Below are 14,417 nucleotides of genomic sequence, written 5' to 3'. Positions count from 1 at the left end.
TATGTATAAGGAGTCAAATTAGAATTTCCAGCGGACTCCTGACAGGTATCAATCACAATGATTCATAAACAAAAATCATAGACTATTTAAAAAATAGTTTTGACCACCTTTTGTAATCAGATAAATACTTCTTTCCAAAATTATCCATGCCCTTCAAAACTCAGAACAGTTGTTAAACATATTTTCACCCTAAAAGGGCTTGATCTCTATCAATGTTACTTTACATGATTAATGATATTCTTCTTTGTTTCTAATCAGGGAGGAGGCAAGCTGGTAGGCAGTTATCTTTCTATTATTGATGAGGTTGAGGACAACTGCTATACAATATGAGACTAAAATTTATATTGATAAAATAACTCTGTTTTTTTTTTTCCCCTATTTTGCTAACTACCTACAATGAGTCATTGATTTAACTGTTGAAATTGACACCTTCATAAAACTTAAGCCACAACAAGTTTTTTTTTTTTTTTTTTTCCCTCTTTTTTAAATACATTGGGACAAAGGTTAAAACATTCAAGAAACTTATGCCACAACAAAAAATTTTCATTTCTTTTTGAAATAAATTAGATAGGTATTAGGACTTTGATTGAAAATTCTTACTATATATGACAACTGCGTTTCAGGATAGTTATTTTAATATAAGATATAGTTAGGGAAAGGGTATTTCTAAATTTAAGCTAAGCATACGGATAGGGTATCTAACTAAGGGAAAATTATTATATTAATCCTTGGAAAAATTTATAAGGAACATTTATATAAGGCATGGTAGTCATAATAGAATGAAAGCTGAAGCCATGTTTCATTTTCCTAAATTTGTGTTTGTCATAAGAGGATGAAAAATGAAAAGAGGGATACATTTCTCATCATTTAAGCAGAAGTAGACATATTTTTAAATAATTCTTCCCAGTTAAGTGATGGTATCTTAATTTCTTTTGATTACATTTTTGTTTATAGTTTGATAAAGATCTAATGTTATTTCTACTTTGCAATTTTTATTTCATCTTAAATTATGCTTGGTTTATTCAAAGCTGAAGGAAATTTTGGTATTTAATCGTCTTGATTTAATTTGATCCTATATTTCAGATGTTTTTTTTTTTTTTTAATAATGTTATTAAAGAGCCTTTTAGCGTATCAATTACCTGCACTGATACCAATTAATGAATTTCCAATAGGTTTAATTTTCTTTATTGGTTATAGGTTTCAAATCTGCTGCACAAAACAATATTGGGTCTTTGCTTTCCTTTTTGTTTTTGAAAAGGCATAATAATTTCATTGTTAGATGATAGTTGGGAATATATACAATTGTCAACTAGTCTAGAAATTTGATGGGATGAAGGAAATCAAAATGTAGAAGGCCAATTTGATGTAAGCTGTGGCAGTGCATACGAATTCAATTTTAAGGGCATCAAAGTTTTTTTTTTTTTTGGGCAATATTGTGACCCTTAGTAAGGCTGAGATAGGGGTGTCAAATGTATAACCATACAATAATAATTGAGCTTCAACATTTTCACTAGCAAAGAGAGCATAGTAGTTTCTTCTCCCAAATTTTACCTAGATTATTGTACAATCATACTTATGGTTTGTGGTTTATCAAATTGTTTCTTATTTTGTATGCTTATAAATCTTATAAGTGCTGTTTGCTATATTATAAAGATTTGAATTTAAACTATCTATTTAGTACAATGTTTAACCTTGAAGGCATTGATTTTTATTTTGTGGTTGCAATATAAATCCTCCAGAATTGCTTAAAAAATATAAACAAAGAAGTACATTAAAATTTGTAAATTTGATCAAATAAATTAGAAGTGTCCTGTCCATCTCATTGACGTAGTGTGATGCACAGCGATTGGTGGATGTCTCCTACCTGATTAGATTAGATATGATTTAAAAGTTTGGGTAACTTAGTCTATGAAAGGATATAGTTGGTGTGTTTTAAGTTGATCTTTGTTTGCATTATATGCAGGGAATGGTTGCAACAATAATGCATAGTGTGTTTGATAGAATGCCTCAAAAAAAAAAAAAAATGGTATTATATGGCACAAATGAGGCAAACTTTGGTTTTCTTTGATGAGTTTCTGACATAATAATTGTTAATTTTTTGACTGAATTGAGTTGCATTATAATAATAATTTTGTGCTAACATATTCTAGTGGCTATGACAACATGGTCCCTAGAAATCAGCTATCTTAAACGTGCTTTGTCCTAAGATTGGCCCTAAGTTGAGGTTTTGCATCAGTTGCCTTGAGGCTCTCTTAAGCCTCATGGGACTACTTTTCTACTTTTATACTTTTTTGCTTAATGCATAATGGCTTCTCACCATGATTTCCTCTTTTGAATATTTTTTATATAGTATTTTTTTGTCTCAATGTATTAAATTTGTTATTTTTTTTAAACAAAAAAAAATTATCATATTTGAATAATATCTTCAATAATTGCTAACTATATATAGTATATTATTAATGTCATCTCTTATTTATAAGCATTTCATTTAATTACATAAACTATTCCTACTAAAATAAAATGAAATGAAGATTTGAAATAATCTTTTAAATTACTATAAATAAATATGCAATATAAATAAAATATTCTTTTTAAAATCTTATTTTCAAGAAAGCCTTGTGCATCTCATGGATTAACAACTAGTTATATATAGATTACATAGCCCAAAAGTTTGATTTTGCTATTATTTACTTGAGACACAATATATACTTGAGCAACAATCCCATGAATAAGCCTTTAAATTTAGAGAAATAGAAAGAGGCACACCATCTCTTCAAAGTTGAATCAAGATGTTTTTGTCTTCTATGATGGTGCATATAGATTGGCGTTGGTATCATCGTTGAAAAAAGGTATTAGGGATTGAAGATGAACCCTAATCATGAAACCCATTGGTAAATCGCCGTCTCCAGGGTTTGGAGCTTCGTTTCCAGAGTTGGAATCGGATTCGAAGCCATCCAAAGCGGGACAAGTAGTGTTTTTGGGGACGTCTAGCATGGGTTGGTTGATCGTTTCTTCTCCGCAGTCGGCATCGGATTCTAACACGGCCTGAATCTTCTTCCCCATTGTTGAAAGCCCATTGATCAATAGTTGAGGTAGGAGATATTTTGCATTTCTGAGGACAACAAATGCATTCTACATAAATCCTCATCCTATTTAGAGAAATATTCATCCATTGATGGTCATAACTAACCTCAACCTCAACCTGATTCTCTTCAAATGGCTTTGAAATATTCACTTTCCCATAAATTAACAACACATGGCCCTTATTATCATACGTCCCACATATGTTTTGTTGTTTACAACCATTGATGGAAATCTTAACTGAACAAAGTCTATCCATATTGGTGTTCACATCCTTTGATGGAAAAGCAATACAAACAACCAAATTTGAAAATTTGGGACCAACCAAGAATGATACGGAATTTCCGACATTCCGATGATGGTTGAATTTGAACCACTTTGGAATCTCAAAAGCTGGTAGTATAAGACGGTGAATTATAGATTCAAAACTTCTTGTAGCTTTAGCAACTGTATTTGGTAGAATCCCTAGAATTTCTCCAAACTGCAAGAAATTGAAGTTTAACAATTGTTTCTTTATAACTTAAACTTTAGAGAGAGAGAGAGAGGGAGAGAGAGAGAGATACCTGATTCCATACTTTGCTTGATGATTGTGGATCCAGTCCATAGCATCTATGTGCATCCATAGTTCTTATAGATTGTGGAAGTCTTGGAATTTCCCGGAGCTTTTTGCAATCAGTTACATAAAGATATTGTAATCTAGTAAATCTGCTAATACTTTCCGGGATGGTAACAATACCAGTATAAGCTAGATTTAAAATTGTCAATACTGGGAAGTAATCAGGCTGCATCCAAGAATCTAATTTGACTTTAATTCCAACACACAAGCTAAGATCCAGTTCTGTCAAGCTCAGAAACCCAATAGGTCTTGAGAAGTTATTAAAGGAATTGTAGGCCAGTCTCAATTCGGTAGAAGGAATATCTACTTCCTCCTGCATTTGTGATTTATTGGCCCTAACTAAAAAATTCGTAAGCTTACGGCAGCCAACTAGTTCTAATGTGTCAAGTCCAGTCAGATACAACAGTGATGAAGGCAATTCTCTAATACCACTAGAAAACAAATTCAATTCCTTTAAACATTTCATTTCTGGGTGAATATTAGGGAACTTCTTTAGCCTTGAGCAGTAGCGTAGATTAAAATATCCAAGAGATTTCAACCTGAGAGTACTTGGAAGAATTTGAAGTTGTGAACAACCGAAGAGATTCCATACTTTAAGCTTCTCAAGAAATCCAATAGACTCATGAATCTCAATTAAATTTTTACAACCGAAAAGGTCCAATTTCTCTAAGTTTGGGGAGCACAAGTCAGGTAATTTTGTAAAGAGACTACACCTACATAGATTGATAATTTTCAAATTTTTGTACTGGAACCCCTACAAAAAAAAAAAATTTTAAAAAATTTATCTTCAACTTTTAAAAATAACATTTAAATAAATTAAAATTTATAAATACTAGTACTTATACCTGCTTGAATACCTTCTCCAATATAATGTTAGACATCTTGAGTACAACAAGTTGTTGAGGAGGGCAACATTTAGAAGATAAGGATAGAGGAAATTCATGCCATTCAAGATACCTTAACTCATCTGGGAGATATTCAAGTTCTTCACCAATATGTACATTGCCTATAAGAAATTTAAGATTTTTCATCCTCTTGAGAACTTTAGCTTTCAATGACACCTTTATTCGGTCAGGGGAGTGCAACATTATACCTCGAATTTTATTTGATCCCTATTTAAGACAAAGAATTAGTCACACTTCATAATAGAATTCGACAAATGTATAAAGATTTTGAAACTTTAAACAAAACATATATTGAGAAAATTATATTTTGTTCAATATTGTAAAGGGAAAATCCAATAAAGAAATATTTCAAAAAAATGGAGAAGCAAAGAATGTATACCATATTTCTAGTTAGTAATTTATGAGCATCCTTATAACACCATATCCTACTACGTTGTTCAATCTCTTCTGATTCTTGTCGAACGATTTCTCTACCCATTTGTTGTACCAAGTCATGCATTGACAAATAGCTATGCTCCAAGGTTATGAGACACTTATCAATAAGCTTTCCAATACCATAGTCTGGATATAAATCACAAGAACCTAATATATTTACAACGTCATCCTTGTTGTAATTCTTAAAAAAACAAGCAATATCAAGAAAAATATCCTTTTCAGTTTTTTCCAATCCATCATAACTTATTTTGAGTATTTCTTGAATATTTTCATGTGGAATGTTTTCATACTTTTCTAATGCACTTTTCCATTCATGTATATTTTTTCCACACAAATCGGAACCAATTATTTTTAAAGCTAATGGTAGGCCATTGGCATAATGTATAATCTGTTTTGCAAGTTCTGAATAATCTTCCCCATATTTACTTGTTTGGAAGGCATACTGGTTGAAAAGTTCATGAGCTTCACAGTGACTCAATTTTTTAACCTTGTATATCCGATGATCTCTTCCCAAAGTGGTCAGTACTTGTTTGTTTCTTGTTGTTATAATAACTCTACTTCCGGAAGCAAACCAGTTACATTCTCCAAGCAAATTTTCTACGTCATTTGATTCACCCACATCATCAAGAATTAAAAGAACTTTTTTACTCTGAAGTCTTTCCTTTATCAAATTGGTACCTTCAAATACATTGTACACCTTCAAGTGTCTATCTTGTAAGATCTTAGAAAGAAGTGTCTCTTGTAGTTGGATTATGTCACCATTTATCCTTGACCTTTCTCTAACATTCTCTAAAAAACAGCTTCCTTCAAAATGGTTAGCAATTCTATTATAAACAGCTTTCGAGATCGTAGTCTTACCTATTCCCCCAAGACCATAAATTCCCACCATGAAAACTTCATTCGACTCTATATCTAAAAGCAATTCTATAGCCTTCGCTCGAATATCTATTCCAACTGGATATTTAGCAACAAACAATGGCATACGATTTGATTTAGTACTTGATATCTCTTTTATAACTCTTTGGATAAACTCAAATTCAGATTCAATGCAGCTGCAAAGCATAGAGCATAAGAAAGACATAATGATTTGGATTAGTTGTAAATATAAATATCAAGAAGAACTAAATTCAATATGTCTAGTTTTGTGCATTGCAATTAACATATTATTATTTAAATTAAATGGCATTAAAATTCAAAAGATTAGGAACTATCATTAATTTTAACACATTATTCTTCTTCTTTTGGCTAGAAAATTAGATCTAGGGTTTTAGCAAATGGTTGGATAGAAACTCCCTTTTGGTGATGAGGATTAAGGAGACCCACCTATTGGAAACCCACTTCTAATATTTGAAAAAAACGAGATTAAGAAATTTTCTAAAAATTAAATGGGAGAAACTCTTGAATTTTAACATTAACATTAAATTATTTTATTTCTAAAATTTAATAGTAGAATATATGATAAATAATTTTTTATATAAGTATAGTTTCAAAATTGGACATTTAATGGTCACAAAATCGTTTAAAAGTTTCTAACTAATGAAAGAAGAAGAGTTGTTAGAATTATTTTAATTTGCTTATTTTTTGTTGAGAGAAAAGTTGTTTGAATATGTTAAAATTATTCTATTTCTAACATCTATCTATCTATATATTATAGAACAAAGTTTGACTATAATCTTATTGTAACTTAAGGTTACAACTTCACTCAATATCTTTTTTAATGAATGTGGATTTTGACAAATCCACGTTGGATTACATTTTGTTTTTGTATCCTTTATGCTTGCAAAATTTTCAGAAAATTAAAATTCAATAGTTATGTAATCAATCAATTGTTTAAATTGTTAATTTTTTTTTAATCTAAAACTATGTATAAAAAAACAAGTTTGTGAATCATATAACAAATAACATTTGATTGACACAAAATTTGACATGTATATTAAGAGCATAAAGAACATGTAATTTAATGGTTAAATTTTCAAAATATGTAATCATGTTAATTTTTTTAATGAAACTTGTAGCCTTATGCTACAACCAAGTTTGTAGCCAAATGTTGTCCTATATATATATATATATATATATATATATATATATATATATATCTATGTATGTATGTATATTATATAAAATATAATATAAAAGTTGGATTTCTACAATTGGTGAATACACATAATAATGACACGTCTCTTTGTCAATTCATGAAACAATGACACATATCATCTTTTTTAACTTCCTCTATCTATTATATATGGTACTAGTGATTAACCCATGCAATGAATGGAAAAACTTTTAAGTTTCAAATTTATACATTCAAATGTCATATGAAATTATATTCAATATTACAAATACAAATCCTCTTTCCATTCAATTAAGTACAATAACAATAATTCTAATCTAATATAATAAAATTCAATAATTTTACCTATTACACCACATATTGATAACAAAACATATCTAACACCCTGTGCAAGATATGCAATGAAGAGTTTAACTGTGTTACTCTTGCACTATGTTACAACCAAAACGTGATAGAGGTGTCAAAAGCAACCGGATTAGACATAAGAGCACTGAAGGAGTTTGGCACGAATTTTGTTGATGCCTTGGAATGGTTAGCAACTATTACGGTTATTAGTGTAGACACCTCATTTTGTACCCATTGACCAATAGTAATTAAAGAACTTGTTTGGAAGTAATCACAAGTTCACAACACAAAAGTGCTTAAATCGCATTGAAAACAAGCTGAAAAATGACATTTTCTCACTGTTTTGACTATAATTTATGATCTGCAAATAATAATTAAATGTAGTTTGTTTCATTGGATATTAGACATCCTAGAATTCAATTTGAACATAAATTTTACATGATTTGGATTTATATTAAGTGAGTTATGGCTATTTGAAGTCATGCCATCTAATCAGTCAAAAATAGGATTTTTTTTGCAAGCATGCGTACACATGGATGAAGGGTGCATATGCACCCACAAAACCTACATACGCGGCCAATTTCTAGGTCCTAGAACTTCAATTTTAGGGGCCCAAAACATCAATTTTTTGATGTAGTGGGCCAGCCCTTAGACCCTTGGGGATCTCCAAAGACCTCTAAAAAGACCCAAAAAACCTAATTTTAACTCATAAATATTCACCTTATATCTTCAATCAAAACCCTAGCTAGAAAGAGTACTTCATTCTTTTATAAACCGTAGTTCATCTTTACTAGAGTCACCACAGCACCTTTGCACATTATTTAGTCTTTCAAAAACCAATTTCAAGCATTGTTCTAAGGCAGAAATTAGTGTTTTATTTGTTTCCAAAACCCTTTCCAATTAAAGATGTTCTTGAGTTGTGATTCCTAAAAACTATTGCGTTCTTTAATTATCTTGTTATCTCAATCTAACCTTAGTATTATAGGCACTGAGGGGTCAGTTAAACAATCTCAAAACTCGTGATTCTAAGTAAGTTGAGTGTTCTTTTCATGAATTTTTTTTTTTTAATAGGATTCACATGAGTTTATTATGTAGTCCTTTTTAGTTGTTATATTTGATTTGTTTGATGTTTATATTTATTTTGACATGTGTTAATCTAGTCTTGGGTTAATATAATCTGTTCTTAGTTCTTTTGTGAATTTATTTAGTTTTTATGTCATATTAGCATGTTCTTTGTTTTGATGTTTATTTGATTATTCACATCTTCTTTGTCTAATTGTTGTTATATTCATTTGATGCATGTTAATCTAAACATGATGTAATTATTCTGGTGTTTATCTTGCCAATCTCTTTGATTTAAATTCATGTATGTAATTGATTCAATTAAAATGTAATTTCTTCCAAATTCTGTTTTGAGGATGTGTATGCATCCTTGAGTATGCGTGCACATGTTTTCGAACATGCATGCACATGGTTAAGTATGCATACGCACCATGAACCCAGATTTGGGCAAATTTCTTGTTTTATTTAATTAATTATTTTTCCCTATGTTATGTATTTCTGTTTTACTCTATTTAGGTTAATTAATTTGTGTTCAATTGTTTTCCATGTTTATTTTAGTATTTTTGTCATATTTGGTTTATTTGATATTTTTTTCTTGTGTGTTTTATTTAAATGTTAGTTTCCCATATTAAAATAATCTATTTGATTGTGTTTTATTTATTTCCTTCTATATTGTGATATGATGTTTAACATGTTATGTGTGTCCTTTTAATTAATCGCATGATGTATGTTTAGGTCAAGAACTAGGGCTCTTTAATAAACTCTTTAATTAAATATGGCCTAGCAACACGTAATTGAGGCCAGCCCATAACTTGGGCGGTCTTGGGTGTCTAACACCTTCCCAAGCCATATCCAAACTATAGACCCATAATCTGGTATGCAGACCTGTACATGTAAGTGAGTGGCTCAAAAGGTCTAATTTGGTTCCGAGACATAATCTAGGTGGCCATTCTATTTTTCACCCTCCACCTGGTCCACTCCAAGGCTAAGGCATACTTCCCAAGAGGAAACCACTTGCCGCGGGCGCTTGCACCCACAATGGCAACTCCACTAGGTATAGAGATGAAGTTTAACTCTGATATGTTTTTAGGCCATAATTAAATAAAAATTTTATTAATTGAGCTCAATCATGTTTTATTTGTGTTTCACACACATACACTCTGTACCCATGTAATCTTGGTTGGAGATGAGTGGGAAAGTGGAGGCTCTATTAGGGCCAAGACTTTCAGAATTTCATCCCACCAACTCACAATTTATGCCATTGCTTGTAATGGACTTTGAGTACGTTAAAGGTTTGTCTACCAATCCATATGGGGTCCATTTAGGCCCAAGGTTGGAATCATGACCCACCTAGTTATGTGTGACCAATAGATTTGTCCCTTTAGCTTTAAGGAGCTTACCCACACATAGATAAACTTTAACCCCAACCATGTAGATTTTACTCAATTAAGTGTGCATACGTGTGTCCTTTGTTTGAATTGTTTGTTGGGCTAATAAGATGGGTCAATCACTTAAAAAAAAAAAAAAAAAAAAGTTTTTTTTTTTTTTTCAAAAAAAAAAAAAAAAAAAAAAAAAGGTCTTTTTATGTTTTCAAAAAAAAAAAAAAAGTAAAGTTTTCTAATTCTTTTTTCAAATAAAATTTATCAAAAAAAAAAGTGTGAAGTTCTAAAAAAAAAAATCAAATAATTATCAAAAAATTTTAACATTTATTTGAGTTTTCAATGAGGGTTTTTTTTTTTAATTCCAATTTTTTTAAAGAATGAGTTTCTTTGTAAATATTTTTTTTTTCAAGAAAGGGTTTCTTTCAAAATAAATATTTTTCAAAAATGTGTGAGATTTCAATGAAGTTTCCTTTTAATAAATTTCAAAAAAAAAAGGTGAATTTTTTTGTAAATAATTTTTTAAAAAAATCAAATTGAGTTTTCAAGAAAGAGTTTCTTTCAGAATAAAAAATTTCAAAAAAAAAAAAATCATTTGAGTTTATTTTTAGTGATAATTTTTTTTTTTCAAATGTTGGCCCATTTTGTTTGATGTTTTGAGTCTTTCCTTCGATGTGTCTTGGGCTTAGGCCCATCCGAGTCTTGTCTTATTTTGGCTTGCGCCTTAGGGTCATCCTTGCTTTTTATAGGGGTATTAAGCACACCTTTTTGTCATTTTTGGACCATAAGCATATCCTTTGTTGTGTCTTGGGCTTTAGGCCCATCCATTTTTTTTCTTGGGGCCCTAGGTCCATCCTTGGTTTTTTCTAGGCTGGGCTAATAAGATGGGTCAATCACTTTAAAAAAAGGTCCTTTTATGTTTGCAAAAAAAGAGAGTAAAGCTTGAAATTATTTTTTCAAATAAAAAAAAGTGTGAAGTTCCAAAAAAAGAAATAAAATAAATTTTCAAAAAAAAAAGTGTGAGTTTTTAGTGAGGGGTTTTTTTTGGGGGGGGGGTAAATTTCAAAAAGTTTTTTTAAAAAAAGATTGAGTTTATTTGTAAATAATTTTTTTTTTTCAAGAAAGATTTTCTTTCAAAATAAATATTTTTCAAAAAGGTTTGAGTTTTAGTGACAATTCCTTTTAATAAATTTCGATTTAAAAAAAAAGTGTGAATTTTTTTGGAAATAATTATTAAAAAAAATCAAATTGAGGTTTCAAGAAAGAGTTTCTTTCAAAATAAAAATTAAAAAAAAAAAAAAATTCTTTTGAGCTTCTTTTTAGTGATAATTTTTTTTTTTTTTCAAATGTTAGCCCATTCTAGTAGCCCATTTTGTTTGATGTTTTGAGTCTTTCCTTTGTTGTGTCTTGGGTTTAGGGTCACCTGTGTCTTGTATGATTTTGTCTAGGGCCTAAAGCCCATCCTTGTTTTTTCTAGAGGCCTTAAGCCCACCTTTGTATAGTCTTGGGCCATAGGCCCGTCCTTTGTCATGTCTTGGGCTTTATGTCCATCCTTTGTCTTGCCTTGGGCCTTAGGCCCATTCTCGTTTTGTCTAGTGGCATTAAGACCATCTTTGTCTTGTCTTCGAGCTGCAGGCCCAACCTTAGTTTTGTTTAGGCTTTGAGCTTTCCATGTTCTTGTTTTTGGGCCTTAGGCCCATGTCATGTCGTCTAGGTTTGTTACCTTATCTTGTCCTTTGTCTTGGGCCTTAGGTCCATTCTTGTCTTATCTAGGGGCATTAGACCCATGTCTTGTAAAGGTTTGTCATCTTTTTAGTGTCTTCATTATTGTGTCTTAAAGTTTCATCCTTTTGTCTATTGTCTTGTCTAAACTTTGTGTTCTCATTCTAGGGGCATGGTTGAGTGGGAATTGAATGTAAGATTTATTGTTGCTAATCTTCATGACATGTCTCTAATAAGAATAAATCTATTGTAGGTGACCCATCATTGCTCCTAAAAAGAATCATGCACAATCCTCTTGGTCTTGAACCTCTGATAATTGACTCATAATAACTGATCTTACTTCTTTTGACCAAATGGCATCATGTGACCAAGATATTTTGAAAAAGATGGAAGACATGATGACAAGGATGACTACTCCTGTCATTGAAAGCCTTCACCATCTCGAGAAGGTTCAAGGATGCTGATTTTATTGGTATTTTAATATTCCCCCCCCCCCCCCCTTTAGGTGGCTTACTTTTAGGTTGAATGTTTGAGAGTTGCATTCTTAAAGCAGATGTGGCAATAAGGTTGATTTATTAATTCTAAACAAAAGAAGTTTGATGGAAGAAATTTTTTTTTAGTACATATAATTTGATCATTGATTATTTTTTAATTTGCAATTGTTAATAACCAAAAAAAAAAAAAAAAAGGTTTTCTTATATTGATGAAATGTGTGATACATAGAAAAATCATGAAAGATGTTAACGTAAAAGTGATGACCAATTTCTGGTCCTAAAAGGAAGTGTGCTTAGTACTGTATTATTGGAATTATGGTACAACAAATGGATCTTTTCTTTTTTGCTTTTATTCATTTTTTTTTTTTAGGAATCAACAAATGGATCTTATAGCTTTTACAACAGCTATAAGACATCATGACCATAGTGATGGGTTAATGGGGTATGACAGGTAAATGCAAATGCCAAAGTTCGGCAAGAAAGGAAGGTGCATGTGATAATAATTATACTTTCTCAAAAACTAATAAAATAAATAAACCCATGCAAGGCATGGGCGAACGTAGTTTAGTAGTAAAAGATATGATAGAAACAGTACTTTCATAATTATTTGCAGTCATAACAAAACCATTAAAAGCTTATAACCAATATAAGAACATAAAGAATTGTCATATCTGATAACATTGTCCAAGTTAAAATTATTCTAATTCTACTATTGACCTTTATAGCTTAACTGCCTTAGTATTATGAATATAAAGAAATTATTCAGTCTTCATAGAAAACTACATCAACAATACCTAGTGGTCTTCTCATCTAATAATATTGTGTCATGTGATAATTTGTTGACTAAGATCCTTGGCATCGACCCAATTTTAAAAATTAAATTAAAAGAAAAGGCCTTCCCCTTCACCTTCATCGTCCCTACCCCTCGCACCGCCAACATCCCCATCTTCAATGTTAGAAACGATGACATAATTTATAAATTGAAAAGCACAAAAAGTTTGTAACATATAAAAGCACACTAGAATAGTCATTAATTAAATACATACCCATCATTGTAAGGAAATCCAGACAAATTTGCTGCTTCAGTTAAGGTTGTTCTCCACCTCTGAACCTTTTTAATGTCATCTTTGAATTTTTCTTCATGTTTAGCTAGTGCAATCCCAAACTTTCCATCTTGTTTACGTATTTCTGATGGGCTCACTTTGTAAAAAATTGGTAAAACCAATTGACCACTACTCCTACACTCAAAAATCTTGACAAGTTCATTCAAGCACCAAGGAGAAGATGCAAAATTTTTAGAGAATACAACAATCGAAATCATTGACAACTCAATGACTTTAAGAAGTTCCATTGAAATTTCTTCTCCCCTCTGAAGGCCATTATCGATGAAGGTGTTAAAACCTTGGTCACGCAAAGCCTTATATAGATGGCCTGTAAAATTATTACGAGTATCTTTACCTCGAAAACTCAAGAAGACATCATAGTTCCATCGGTGGCTAGAAGAAAAAGAAGAGGCTCCTTCGTTGGTCAAGAAAGCCATTGATACCATCTATTAATTGGAGATTGAGAAGATGTAAAAAAGAAGAGTAGAAGGTAAGAAAGATTGAAGATGTGATGAAATTAACGGGATTGATAAGAGATAAATGAAGGCTTGCAATTCAAGTGGAGGTTCACATATGAGTTAAGAGCACTAAATTTGTAAATTTTGAGTATGTGCATTTGATTGGGAAATTGATGAAAGAATGATGATTTACAACAAGTGTACTAGAATTGAATCTCAAAAAGAAAACATCAAACTGGAAATATATAATTGATAGGGAAAAAGAGAAGTAGTCCTCACTACAGTATGAAATAAGAAATGATGGCTAATAGTGGCTCATTTTCAGAATATATATATCCTATTCAAAAGTTAGTGACTCCTTTTTTTTTTTTTTTTTTTTATAATAATAATATGAATAAAGTTTCTCTCCAAACTAGTTTGGAGAGAAACCCTTCAAACTTATCATATATTTTTATATTGAGTGTGAAATTTGAAAATCTAACCGTTGGATTGCATGTTCTTATTATATCCTTTATGCTTGCAAAATTTCAAGAAGATCAAAGATCAATTGCTATGTCATCAAACAAATGTTAAAATTTCAAGTTTTTGTAATCTAAAATTGTGTATAAAAAATAAGTTCATTGATCAAATAATAAATAAAATCCGATTTGAACGAAATTTGATATACATGTTAAGAACATAAGGAACATGCAATTCAACGGTTAGATTTTCAAAATTCACATCCGAAAAAAAGATATAGGATAAGT

The 14,417-nt window shown here is 30.7% G+C and overlaps 2 protein-coding genes across 2 annotated transcripts; both read right to left on the bottom strand.

The window, feature by feature from the left end:
* Positions 1 to 2,872: 2,872 nt before the first annotated feature.
* Positions 2,873 to 11,682, bottom strand: LOC115985119 (TMV resistance protein N-like). Its single transcript, XM_031108088.1, has 5 exons — positions 11,618 to 11,682; positions 4,982 to 6,089; positions 4,655 to 4,809; positions 3,645 to 4,410; positions 2,873 to 3,562 (listed from the first exon to the last, which is right to left on the bottom strand). The coding sequence occupies exons 1-5, from the start codon at positions 11,680 to 11,682 to the stop codon at positions 2,873 to 2,875; spliced, it is 2,784 nt and encodes a 927-aa protein (XP_030963948.1).
* A 1,171-nt stretch (positions 11,683 to 12,853) lies between these two features.
* On the bottom strand, positions 12,854 to 13,940 carry LOC115987962 (TMV resistance protein N-like). Its single transcript, XM_031111577.1, has one exon. The coding sequence runs from the start codon at positions 13,657 to 13,659 to the stop codon at positions 13,141 to 13,143; it is 519 nt and encodes a 172-aa protein (XP_030967437.1). The 5' UTR covers positions 13,660 to 13,940; the 3' UTR covers positions 12,854 to 13,140.
* Positions 13,941 to 14,417: the final 477 nt, after the last annotated feature.

The sequence above is a fragment of the Quercus lobata genome, chromosome 4, assembly GCF_001633185.2.
Source record: "Quercus lobata isolate SW786 chromosome 4, ValleyOak3.0 Primary Assembly, whole genome shotgun sequence".
NCBI classification, from domain to species: domain Eukaryota; kingdom Viridiplantae; phylum Streptophyta; class Magnoliopsida; order Fagales; family Fagaceae; genus Quercus; species Quercus lobata.
The sequence above is the reverse complement of the archived record's forward strand: the minus strand, read 5'-3'. Positions and strand labels throughout refer to the sequence as shown.

Coding starts and splice junctions, on each gene's coding strand:
- LOC115985119 (XM_031108088.1), bottom strand. CDS start 11,682: ATGGGTCTAATGCCCCTAGATAAGACAAGAATGGACCTAAGGCCCAAG. Junction 6,090..11,617: donor AAGACAAAGGACAAGATAAG/GTAACAAACCTA, acceptor TATGCTTTGCAG/CTGCATTGAATCTGAATTTG. Junction 4,810..4,981: donor AATTACTAACTAGAAATATG/GTATACATTCTT, acceptor TGTCTTAAATAG/GGATCAAATAAAATTCGAGG.
- LOC115987962 (XM_031111577.1), bottom strand. CDS start 13,659: ATGGTATCAATGGCTTTCTTGACCAACGAAGGAGCCTCTTCTTTTTCT.